Source organism: Megascapheus bottae, chromosome 30 (assembly GCF_031878675.1).
Source record: "Megascapheus bottae isolate mThoBot1 chromosome 30, mThoBot2.hap1, whole genome shotgun sequence".
Lineage (NCBI taxonomy): Eukaryota > Metazoa > Chordata > Mammalia > Rodentia > Geomyidae > Megascapheus > Megascapheus bottae.
In genome coordinates, this window is record NC_143538.1 from 13,066,360 (window position 1) to 13,078,861 (window position 12,502).

At 59.9% G+C, this 12,502-nt stretch overlaps 1 protein-coding gene across 1 annotated transcript; it reads right to left on the reverse strand.

The window, feature by feature from the left end:
- Positions 1-473: 473 nt before the first annotated feature.
- Idh2 (isocitrate dehydrogenase (NADP(+)) 2) lies at positions 474-9,636 on the reverse strand. The gene is made up of 11 exons (XM_090321338.1): positions 9,475-9,636; positions 4,718-4,809; positions 3,692-3,857; positions 3,374-3,534; positions 3,153-3,296; positions 2,500-2,636; positions 2,218-2,369; positions 1,527-1,639; positions 1,340-1,437; positions 1,162-1,254; positions 474-799 (listed from the first exon to the last, which is right to left on the reverse strand). The coding sequence occupies exons 1-11, from the start codon at positions 9,587-9,589 to the stop codon at positions 712-714; spliced, it is 1,359 nt and encodes a 452-aa protein (XP_090177464.1). The 5' UTR covers positions 9,590-9,636; the 3' UTR covers positions 474-711.
- Positions 9,637-12,502: the final 2,866 nt, after the last annotated feature.

The window sequence follows — 12,502 nt, forward strand, 5'->3', positions numbered from 1 at the left end:
TTTGCATTAACACAGAGAAACATCAGTACCCAGATCCGGGCACCAGTGCGGGATTGTAACCCTAGCAACTCATGAGGCTGAGATCTGAGGATCATGGTTCAAAGCCAGCCTGGGCAGGCAAGTCCGTGTGACTCTTACCTCAAATCAACCATCAAAAAAATAAAAGGCCAGAAGTGGAGCTGTGGCTCAAGTGGTGGCCTTGAGTGGAAAGGTTACCTGAGTGCATCAGGCTTCAGCCACACCACAGAGACTGTGGCCAAATCACTGGGAGGTGGGGTCCCTAAGTGGAAAGCCAGAAGTTAAGAGACCTTGCTGGGAGGAAGGGGGGGGAACAGCTTTGCCCCCAAAGTCCCACCCACTCCTCGGGCTGCCTGGTCCCCACCGTCACCCCTGTGGACAGGGCGCCCTAATCTGTCCCGTGAGGGCCTCTGCCCCAGCTGCCCGCTCCCCTCAGGAACAGACACATCAGCCGGTTTTGTGGAGAGCTTTTTAGTTGCTGAAGGGACCCCTGTGTTCAAGGCAGTGAGAACGAAGCGCCACACTGACCGGTGAGGTAATGTACACAGGGAGGAAGGCACTCGTATTTTGGAAAATATCTCATTAAAAACGAGCCTTCGGCTGAGAAGGCGGGGGGGGGGGGCTCAGCCCAGCCCACGAGGGGGGCCCAGGGCGGGCGGGGGCTGGTTCATGTGCAGCCGGGCAGGGCCTCGCCTACGCCCGTCCCAGAGCTCTGTCCAGGTTGTTCTGGATGGCGTCCAGGAAGTCTGTGGTGTTCAGGTAGTGTTCGTTCAGCTTCACGCTGCCAAGGGAATGCCAGGACATGGTCAGTACATCTTCCCACAGGGCAGAGCCTGGGCCACGGGGAGCTGCGGCTCACTACCAAAGGGCAGGGGGCGCTGCCTTGACTCACAGGCACCTGGGAAGGTGTCTTCTCTCTAGGCCACCAGCACCTGATGCCAGCTGTCCTGAGAAAAGCTGGGCCACAGTTACAGTGGGGATGGAAGAGCACCCGTGCAGCGGCCAAAGGGAACCCATCACCAGACCCCAGCCCGTCACGCTGGCTCTGCCCCAGGCCCCTGGCAGCTGCTCTTGTCCCCAACGGGGGCCCTAGCTTGCTCCCACATGCTGAGCTCAGCCTGCCCCGTGCCCCACACCACGCACTTGCTGAGGCCATGGATGCAGCCAGCCAGGTCCTTGGTCATGGCTCCGCCCTCCACCGTCTCCACGCACACCTTCTCCAGGGTCTGGGCAAACCTGTAGGGGCGGCGGGCAGGCTGAGACCCTGCAGAGGTGGGCGCAGACCCCTCGCCCGGGCCTGGCCCTCCACTGCCTCACCAACCTGATGAGCTCCGGGTTCCCATCGAGCTTGCCCCGGTGCTCCAGGCCCCGCGTCCAGGCGAAGATGCTGGCGATGGGGTTGGTGCTGGTAGGCCGGCCCTGGAGATGGGTCACGAGTCACCAGCCGTCCTGGGGACCAGGGGCACTGGGCTCTGGGGTGGCGGCCATCCCGTGTGGCCCCCACTCACCTTCTGGTGCTCCCGATAGTGGCGAGTGACCGTCCCGTGAGCAGCCTCGGCCTCGATTGTTTTCCCATCCGGGCAGACAAGCACAGACGTCATCAGGCCAAGAGAGCCAAAGCCTGACGAGCAGGAAGACCCCTCGATCAGCCCAGACCTCCCCACCCCCCCTCGCTCAGCTCAGCGCCCCGCCCCAGCCCAGGGTAGCCGTAAGGGACTACAGAGGCTGTCCAGCGCCCCTCTGAGGTGGCTGTCACCAGCATGCTAACACCCCTACATCTAAGCACCCCAGAACTTGAGACCCCCAAGGTCTTAGACCCTACCCTCCTGTAGCTCCCACAAGGCCATTTCAAGAAGAAGAAGAAAAAAAACCCAGAACATTGTCTGATTCCTGACATCTCGGCTGATTTGGGGCCACCTGCAAGTTTCTGCCATTCATTTCCAAAATTTCTCAAACCCAGAGGTCACTTCACAAGACCTTTTCTGCAAGCAAGGAATCTGAGGCCTCGGCACTGAAACAAGGACTCTGCAGACCCCACGAGGGCACGCGGGCTGCGCACAGGAACATGACTGCACTTTGAATGTCTGCGTTTGCTTGGTCCTGCGACTGGGTCTGGCGCCGTGGTTCTCAGTGGAGCCGCGGTCACAGCAGCTCAGGTTTGCTAGAGCGGATGGGGGGCCCGGGGTCTTCCCGGCGTACCCTGCGCCAAGATGTCGGACTGCACGTCTCCGTCGTAGTTCTTACAGGCCCACACAAAGCCACCCGAGGACTTGAGCACCTGAGCCACCATGTCGTCGATGAGCCGGTGCTCGTACCAGATCTTGTTCTTGTCAAAGTCGGTCTTATAGTGCCTGGGAGCAAAAATGCCTGTTGCGAGGGGAGCAGGGAGGCTGGCGGGTGAGGGCGCCCTCTCCAAGCCTCAGCCACCTGCCTGGGCAGTGCCCTCCCCACACGGGAAGCAGCCAAGGGAGAGGCCGTTACTTGTCAAAGATCTCCTGGAAGAGGTCCTTGAACCGCCCGTCATAGGCCTTCAGGATGGTGTTCTTGGTGCTCATGTACAGCGGCCACTTCTTCTGGATGGCGTACTGGAAGCAGCTGTGGGCGAAGCCCGAGATGGACTGCAGGAAGAGCAGGTACAAGATGCCATGGCATCCCCGCCCGGCCACTGCCCGCTTTCCTCCATGTTCCCGCGCCAGGCCTCCACAGCACGGCAGCCATCCTTGCCTCCCAGAACCACGGCCAGCATGGGAGTGGGGGCCTGCAGCCACGGCTGGGCGAGGATCTCCCCACGGCCAGCATGGGAGTGGGGGCCTGCAGCCACGGCTGGGCGAGGATCTCCCCACGGCCAGCATGGGAGTGGGGGCCTGCAGCCACGGCTGGGCGAGGATCTCCCCACAGACATCAGCTTGGCTTTGGGAGGCTCTCTCCTCCTCGGCTCCTGGACCAGGCAGCTGGGGGTAGGGCCACACCGCCAGTTCACCTGCCTGCTGTCCTAGCCAATCCACTTAGCCAGCCAGGCTCAGGGACCCAAGCCCAGAAGTGGGCATTCTCCTCAGATAAAAGTAGCCAGGTGGGCGGCCCTGCGGGCACAGAGGAGAGGAAAGGCGGGCAGGGGTGGGGGGAGGCGGCCTCACCTCGTCCGTGTTGTACATGCCCAGGCCCACACCGCCCGCAGGGAAGTTGTACACCTCCCACTCCTTGGCGCCGCTGCCATCCTTCGGGGTGAAGACCATCTTGAATGTGCCAGCCCGGTCCACCACGAAGTCGGTGCACTTGTACTGCAGAGCAGAGAGAGGGCTCAGGCCGGGGGACCCCCACGGGGCCGGACCCCAGACCCCGACCCCGGGCGGCCTACCTGATCGCCGTGGGCGTGCCTGCCAATGGTGATGGGCTTGGTCCAGCCGGGCACGAGGCGGGGGATGTTGCTGCAAATGATGGGCTCCCGGAACACGGTCCCGCCCAGGATGTTCCGGATGGTTCCATTTGGGCTCTTCCACATCTTCTTCAGCTTGAACTCTGCGGGGACAGAGGCAACGTGGGGTCATGGTGAGGCTCACGCCTGCGCCTTTGCCCGACATGCCTGGAGCACAGCCTGGCCGGTGCCTCCAGGTCACCACGAGGTAAAGAGCCAGCTGTCGGATGAACCCCAACCCCCCCTCCCCTGCCCTGGCACCTTCCACGCGGGCCTCATCGGGGGTGATGGTGGCACACTTGACGGCAACATTGTACTTCTGCGTGGCCAGCGCAGAGTCGATGGTGACCTGGTCATTGGTCTGGTCGCGGTTCGGGAGGCCGAGATCGAAATACTTGAGCTGGACCTCCACGTGGGGCAGGATGAGCTGGGGAGGCAGGGCGGCGCGTTAGTCCTGGCTTCTGAGGAGGGGCAGACGCCAACTCTGGCCTGGCCAGAAATACCCGCTGAGGACGAGGACAAGGGAAGACCCCTGGAGGGACCCAGGAGAGGAATGAGACTGCCCTTCCTTTGTGCGGCAGAGGTTTGGCCTCCAGGGAGAGCTGAGCGCATCACGCTGGCCCTAGCACAGGCCAAACCCCTGCCTGGGCCATCCATTGTGGCCCAACAAGCCAGCCATGTCACCTCCCAGCGTCGGCCCGCCCTGATTTCCCTAAGCCATGAGATGCCTGCATCTGCCACGTGCTCAGAGACCTTCACAGTGAGAGGAGGAGGTCTCCACACCCGAGCCGTGTGAGGGGATCCGACGGCTTGGCTACCCTGTCTCAAAAAGACTTTCTATCTCCAGCTAACCAGCAAAAAGCCAAAGTACAGGCATGGCAGACAAGCCGAGCAAGCGCATAAGCATTGAGTTCAAGCCACACACACACACACACACACACACACACACACCAGTTCATTCTCTGCACAAGAAAGAAGCGCGTTGGCCAGGAGTGTGGCCTAGTGGTGAGGGTGTTTGCCTAGCATGCACAAAGACTGGGGTTCAATTCCTCAACACCACACTCATAGAAAAAGTGGGAAGTGGTGCTGTGGCTCAAGTGGAAGTGCGTTAGCTTTGAGAAAGCCCAGGGACAGTGCTCAGGCCCTGAGTTCAGTCCCCAGGACAGGCAAAAAAATAGAAGCATGGCCAGAAGGTTAAAAGCACTGCAGCCTAGCAGAAAGCGGGGAGTCCTGGGTGCCCGAGGACCCCATGGTAGTGAGCCCTCAGCCCTTCCGACAGAGCCGCACCTTCTCCTTAATAAACTGCCAGATGATTCGGGTCATCTCGTCACCATCCATCTCCACCACTGGCTTCTCCACCTTGATCCTCTTGTCCGCATCTAGAACCAGGCACGGCACGTCACACGGGCAGGAGGGGGGAGGCTCTCGTCCCAGGGGCTGGAGCGGCCCCTCTCCTACACAAGCAGCTGCCTGCTTGTGCCCCAGGCCCCCAAAGAGACAAGCCCGCACCCTCAGGTCCTCACCCCAGGAGCATGCAGTGACCAGTAGAGATGGAAAGGACCTAGCCAGGGTCCTTGTCCAGGACGACACTAGGGAAAGTCAATCCAGGGTTCCACTGCCCCCCACCCCCCGATCCTCCGGATCCAGAGTCCTACTTATCCAATCCTCACTTTACCTCCTTGTAATTAATTCTCTCGGCGACTCTGCAGCCTTCGGATAAAATTCTCTCCAGGTAGAGAAATTAGACTCAGTTTGTCACTGGAAAGTGACAGCTTGAATATGGCATGAATGGGATGCCAGGACCAGACTCATGGCCCCTGGGAGCTGAGCCCTGACTCAAGCCACCTCGCATGAGTCAGTCCTACAGCTCAAAGGCCAACAGGTGGTCCAGAGACAGTAGAGGGGACCAGGCACCAAAGAACCCCTCAAGCAAAGTCTGACTTGTGAGGGAAACTGAGTCCAGGAAGAGAATTCCAAAGGAAACCCAGGGGAAATATCTAGTTAATGCATCAGTACAGACAGGAAAGCAGCTCAGTCCTCCGCTCACGGCCTGGGACAACACGACAACAAGCCTCAGATGGGGCAGTGCCACACACACTGACACCAGCCAGGAACCACCCAGTGGAGAACCAGGCCTCTCCCAAAGCAGCACCTCTGCAGCCACGGCTCGGAGACTGCATGCCCTGGTACAGCGCAGACCAGACAAGGGTTGAAAGCAGTCGGAAGATGTTGACGAGGAACTGCCAGATGGACGGAAGCCTACGACACACAGGCTTCGGGCTGGGGACACAGCTCAGCTCCACGGTGGAAGACATGTCTAGCGTTCTGAGGCCCTGAGTTCAATTCCTACTACTGTAGCATAAACAAAGCCACGTCCCTAGACTCCCAGCTATTCAGATGGCTGAGATCTGAGGATTGTGGGGGAAAGCTCACCTGGGCAGAAAAAATCTATGAGACTCGTTATCTTCATTAACCACTAAAAAAAAGCCAGAAGTGGAAGTGTGACTCGAGTGGCCAAGTGCCACCCTGGAGCAGAAAAGCTTAAGGGACAGCACCCAGGCCCTGAGTTCAAGCCCCAGTACCTGTACACTAAACAAAGTCTTTTGTAGAGGGGAAAGCCATGGAGCATTAGTTGTTACACAGACTCAGTGCAAAGACAAATGTTATACAATTCCACTAAGTAAGACACCTAGAGGAGGCAAATGCACAAAGAGAAGTAGAAGAAGGGTTGTGGGGCAGCAGGCCGGAAGGGGTGGGGTGGGGAGTTACTGCTGCATAGACAGATACAGTTTCAATTTTGTAAGATGAGAAAGCTCTGGAGATGGCTGGCGCTGCTGGCTACACTAAACTAGTGAATGACACACTTAAAAAGGTTAATATGGTAAATGTTATTTCCTGCCAGTAGAGAAAGGGTAAAAATTTAAACAGGAACTTGAGCTGGGGAGAGGGAGGGAAGCAAGAATAAGCAAGAGGCTTAATCTTGAGTTCAAGCCTTAGCACTGGCACAAGAAAACAGTGTGTGTGTGTGTGCGTGTGTGTGTGTGTGTGTGTGTTAGGCCCCTTTCAAAAGGATAGCAGAGGCTGGGAATGTGGCATAGTGGTAGAGTGCTTCCCTAGCATGCATGAAGCCCTGGATTTGACTCCTCAGTAGCACAGAAAGAGAAAAAAGACCAAGGTGACAGGGCCCTGGAAACTTATAAGAGGACAGCCACCAGCAAGACGGAAGGACACCAGTCACAAGAGGCCCCAGGCCTCCTCCAAAGGCCTCACATTCTTTCCAGCACAGATTCCAGCCAAGGACTAAGGCTGGGGGGGGCGGGGCTCTCCTCCCACAGCCAGACCAGACAAAAGCTATTGGCTCTCCTTTCAAAGCGTACACAGAACTCAGCCACTCAGATCCAAGCCAGCCCCCTCCCTGCTGAGCCAGATAGCATCTCTAGTCCCGCCCCCCAAACCAGAACACACTTGTTCAAATGTAAGTCACACACACTTCCCCAAGCCCTGCAAAGCCTCCTTTCCTACTCAGAATAGAGATCATAGTCCTCAGAACCGGAGCCCGGGCTGGCAGCGCAGGGGTAGAGCTTGTACTTGGCATTTGTACAGTCCTCCAGGAGTTATGGATATTCTCCATCTTGATCAGAGCCCCTCCCCCAGCGTTCTCCCCCCCCAACCCCCAGCCCTTGCATTCTTGTTGGTTTTGTTTTGTGTGAGTCTGTAATGGCGCTGAACTCAGATCCTGGGCGCTATCCCTTAGCTTTATCACTCAAGGCTAGCACTCTACCATTTGAGCCATAGTGCCACTTCCAGCTTTTTGGTGACCAATTGGAAAAAGAGTCACATGGAGTTTCCAAAGCCCGCCTGGGCTGGCGTTGAGTAGCTAGGATGATGAGTATGAGCCACTGGCAACTGGTTAGCATTTGTGTTTCCTTTTTGATATAAGATTTCACTAACTTTTCACTCCTGCTGGCCTCAAACTCTGGCTCGTCCAGCAGCCAAGAGGCTGGCGCAGCTGGGATTGCAGGGCAGCACACAGCCGCCTCTCCTGTAAGAACTGAAGCTCCACGGGTGGAATCAGGCCTGCACAAGTTCCCTGCTCTAGCCCCAGCATTTTGCACAGCATCTGGAAAAGGGGGGGAGGTGCACAACATCTGTGAAAGGCATGAATGAAGCGATGCCCGATTGGTTTCCACTGAACATGCTGCCACCTCTCCTACCAACTGTCCCTGCTGGGGCCATCACCACACAGAGGCTGAGCATTCTGGCCAGCAGAATGTACCAGAGGGACAGCACGGCCCTGCCAGGAAACGGCTCATTGCCCAGAGAAGGAGACAGCCCTAGCGGATTCCCTTCTGCTGTCTACTCTGGGGGGGTGACTCTGTGCTCGAGTTTTCCCAGCATACCAGAGGGTCTGTCTGGGCTGGATCTTCAGCTCCCAAAGCAGAAAAAGCAGCCAGATGCATGCCTGTGCCAGCCCAGCTACTCACTGGTTAAAAGTCCTGCCTGAGCAACTTAGGAGACCCTGCCTCAAAGTGCCAAAGGGCTGGGCTGGGAATGTGGCTTAATGGCAGAGGGCCTGCCCAGTAAGCCACGAGTTCAATTCGTCAGTACCACATAAACTAAAAAAGCCACAAGTGGCACTGTGGCTTAAGTAGGGTGCTAGCCTTGAGGAACCTCGGGGACCGTGCTCAGACCCTGAGCTCATTCCTAATACAGCCTCATCTGTAGTATGAACCCCATTCCTGATTTGTCTTCCAGGTTTAGCCCCCTGGGGAACAGTCTTCACCCAGAGCACAACCAGCCTGGGGGGTGGGGGGGCTCCTCTTCAGACAGAGCAGGGAGCAGGCATCTGAACCTTCAGGAAGCCATCGCCGCCACTGCTTTATTCTGCTCTAGGATAAAGGCAGGGGCAGCATAAGGAGTTGAGCAGAGGTTCACAGCCCAGAGCTCGAGCTTATCAGAAACTCCTGCATGGTTAGAAAGAGACCTGGCTGGAATTTGACCTGCGGCAAAGTCACAGGACTAGGTTAGCCAAAAAAAATAGTCTTTCCTCGTCAGAGAGAGGAATGCCAAGTATTCCGTCTCCACGGCGACGGCAGTGCCAAGTAGCGGTGACCCCCCTCCCGGCGCCCATCACAGCCCTGGGGACTTGGAGAAGCTGCAGCTGACTGCGTGGCTCCTGTGAAGCCCAAGTCCCGGCTCGGAGGACCTTGCTTTGCGGTTCGTGTGAGCTGTGGTTTCTTTGTCCCTGTGGCCACCGCGCGAGGAAGAGCTGCACCGAGGAAGCTGTGGCTCAGGCCTGGCCACTCGGGAGGCTGAGGCCTCGGGACCCCAGTGTGGAGCCAGTGGGAGCGGAAGAGGACTCTGGCCTCCAGGGAACTCTCAGAGGAAGGCAGGGCGCTGGCCTCGAGCGCACAGGGCGCACAGGGCACACAGGGCGCACAGGGCGCGGGGGCAGCGAGTCCCAGCCTGGACCCGAGAGATAAATAAAGAAAGGCAGGAGGAAGGCGCTGGGTCAGGCCCGGACCGCGCTAAATGAGCAGGGGACGCGGAGGAAAGTCATTGAGCTGGTGCCAAGGGGACCGGGACGTGAAGCCCGGGTGCCACCGCGGGGACGCGATCCAAGGTCCCTTTCTCCTTGGCGAGGCCGCCCCCCCTCCTCCGGCCCCACCCGCTTCCCGCCCCCCCCCCACCGAGGGCCCGCGGCCAGGGCCGGGCGGGAGTCCCGGGAAGGAGGAACACGCACGGGAGAGGCCCAGGGCCCGGCAGCAGGGCAGCGCGGCCGGGCGAGGGGTCGGGGCGGCCGGGGACCCGGCGGGGGCCGGGGTGGACCCAGCTCGGAAGGACGAGGGGGCGGGGAGGGGAGGGGGCGCGGGCAGGAGCGGGCCGGGGGAGTGGCCGCCAAACCGGGGCGGACCGCAGGCCAGCTGTGCAGCGAGGGCTCCAGCACGGCGGGCGGGGAGGGCGGAGAGCGGGGCCGAGGGGCCCGGGGCCCGTCCCGCCCGTCCCGCCCGCGCCGCCCGTCCCCGCGCCCGCGTGGCACTCACAGTGGCGCCGCGGCGGCTCCGGCAGGCGGGGGGCGGTCAGCGCCGCCGGCGCCCAGGCCGGCCCGGGGCCCGGGGCCCAGCGCAGGGAGCGGAGGACGCGCAGGCAGCCGGCCATCCCGACGGGCGAGCGCGAGGCGAGGGCCGAGATCCGACAGCCGGACCCGGGCGCCGAGCGCGCGCTCGCGGAGGCCGGGCGGGGCCGGGCCGCGGCCTCATTGGGCCTCAGCGGCGGAGGCGGGGCCGGCCCGCCCTCCCCGTTCTCCGCCCCCCCATCCTCCGCCCCGGCCCGCCCCGCCCCCCCTCCGCCCCCCTCCTCCGGCCCGCCGCGGGGTTCGCGCCTCCGCGGGAGCCGGGCCCCCGGGGACCCCCGCGGCCGCTGCGGGGTCCGCATCCTGGAGCCTGGGCCCGCGGAAGTCAGCTCCAGATCCTGCCTGCCCTGTGGACATTCTCCCCGAGGCAGGGGAGGGAGGAGAGGGGAGGGCGGCATGGAGGGGGGAAGGGGGAGGGGAGGAGGGGGGAGGGTGGCAGGGTGGCAGGGAGGGGAGGGCGGCAGGGCCACCGCTCCGCGTGGCAGCGAGGCCCGCGCAGCTGCCCTGTCCATCTTCAGGGCTGCGCCTTTGAAGGGCCTGAAGGGCCGGACCCGAGCGCCGGCGAGGCGAGGCCGACCTGCCGCCTCCAAACACAGACACCCGACAACCCGACCCGCGCCCAGCTGCAGATTCAGTCCAAACGGGAGCACCCTTTCTGCCTGTGCGCCACGGACCCCACACGCAGGCGCGCGCGCACACACAGGCACACACATGGACACACACACAGGCGCACACATGGACACGCACACATGGACACACACACAGGCGTGCACACACAGGCGCACACACACAGGCGCACACACACAGGCGCACACACAGGCGCACACATGGACACACACACAGGCGCGCACACACAGGCACACACATGGACACACACACAGGCGCGCACACAGAGGCGCACACACGGACACACACACAGGCGTGCACACACAGGTGCGCACATGGACACACACACAGGCGTGCACATGGACACGCACACATGGACACACACACAGGCGCGCACACAGATGCACATGCACACATACAGGCGCGCACACACAGGCGCACACACGCACATGCACACACACACACACACAGGCACATGCACACCCAGGCACACATGCACACGCGCACACACACACACAGCCTCGCACTGCACACTGCCAGATGGAACTGACCCAGGAAGGTGACCTTGAACTACCAACTTCAAAGCTTCCCCCACATCCATCAGGCCGGCAGAACTACTGCTTTGGCTCTGGAGTCCAGAGGACATAAGTGGAGGCTGTGCTCGGACCCTGCAGGTCCAAAGCCTTCTGTCCGTCCAGGTCCTGGTCTGGAGCAGTGTTTTACACCACGCCTTTTCCCTTTCACTCTTTTCTCCATTCTCTCTCTCAACACACTGTGGAAGGGCGGGAGGCAGAGTTCAGGTGGGGAGAGAGTCAGACAAACACACTGGTGAGCTGGGGGCTGGGGGCTCGGGCCTGTAATCCTAGCTGCTCCAGAGGCTGAGATCTAAGGATAGCAGTTCAAAGGCAGCCTGGGCAGAACGTTCACAAGACTTACCTTCCAAGGAGCCACCAGGAAGTTGGAAGAGGCATTGTGGCTCGAAGTGGTGAGCATTAGCCTTGAACAAAGGGGTTTAGGACCAGGGTGTAGGCCCCACCATAAAAACAAAGATGCACTGGTAGATACCAGGAAAGTCTTCACCTTGGACTTTCACACGGGCCTGGAAATATGGTGATATGAGGCCATTAGACAGACCTCAGTGTTCACATGTGTAGAGAAAGGACTCAAGGGGAGTGTGTGTGTGTGTGTGCGTGTGTGTGTGTGTGTGCGTGTGTGTGTGTGTGCGTGTGTGTGTGCGTGCGTGCGTGTGTGTGTGTGTGTGTGTGTGTGCGTGTGTGTGTGTGTGTGCACCAGTACTCAAACGTTCATTTTGTGGAGTGTCTGTAAGCAGAGAGTGGAATTTGGCAGTGAGGGGATGGGGACAGAGCCTGTGGGCCTGACTGACTGCAGAGGTCCTGTGGCAGCGGCCAGGACACAGGCACAGCGGAGAGCAGTGACTCAGCCCTCACCCCAGCGCTGGAAGAATGGCGATGCCATTATTAGAAATGGGAAAACGGGAGAGCTATTTATGGGCATCTCCCTCCTGACTTCCCGCCAGCTCACTGCTCCCGGGCCCCAACCTGATTCACCCTGCCACTTTCCTTAGCCTCTTCCTGCCACAGCAGAGTCCTCTACAGTCACTCTGCAGCTCAGACATGGCCAGCAGCTCCCCACTGGGTGGCACTGGAAAACCAGGGTCCCATGTGCCATCCATGGCCTCATCTTATCACCGTCCTCTTGTATTTCCCTCAAGAACCCTGCACCGAGCCGCCCCCTGCAGCTCCACTTTCTGATGGACCGGGATCTGAGTCTCGGTTCTGGATTTATTTTGCTTTTGTGTGTGTGCGCACGCGCGCACACACACACGCTCGCACACGCACGCGCACGCACACGCATGCACGCACACACGCACGCAGGTGCCAGCATTAGGAACTCAGGGTCTGGGTGCTGTCCAGATTTGTATTTCCTTGTTGGGAGAGAGGGTACAACCCTAACCCTAACACTTGGGAGGCTAAGGCGAGAGCAGCAAGTTCGAGGCCAGCTGGGCTACGTAGTGAGGCTCCAGGTCAGTATTATTTATTTTCGTTTCGTTTCTTTTTCCTTTTTTTCTTTTTGGCCAGTCCTGAGGCTTGAACTCGGGGCCTGGGTGCTGTCCCTGAGCTGTCTTGCTCAAGGCAAGTGCGCTACCAGTTTGCACCACAGTTCCATTTTAGTGTTTTGAGTGGTTGATTAGAGCCTCGTGGGCACTTTTCTGCTTGGGCTGACTTTGACCCCTGATCCTCAGATCCTAGCCTCCTCCAGAGCTGGGAATACAGGCGTGAGCCACCAGAGCAGGGTCAGTGTGGTTTATTTTC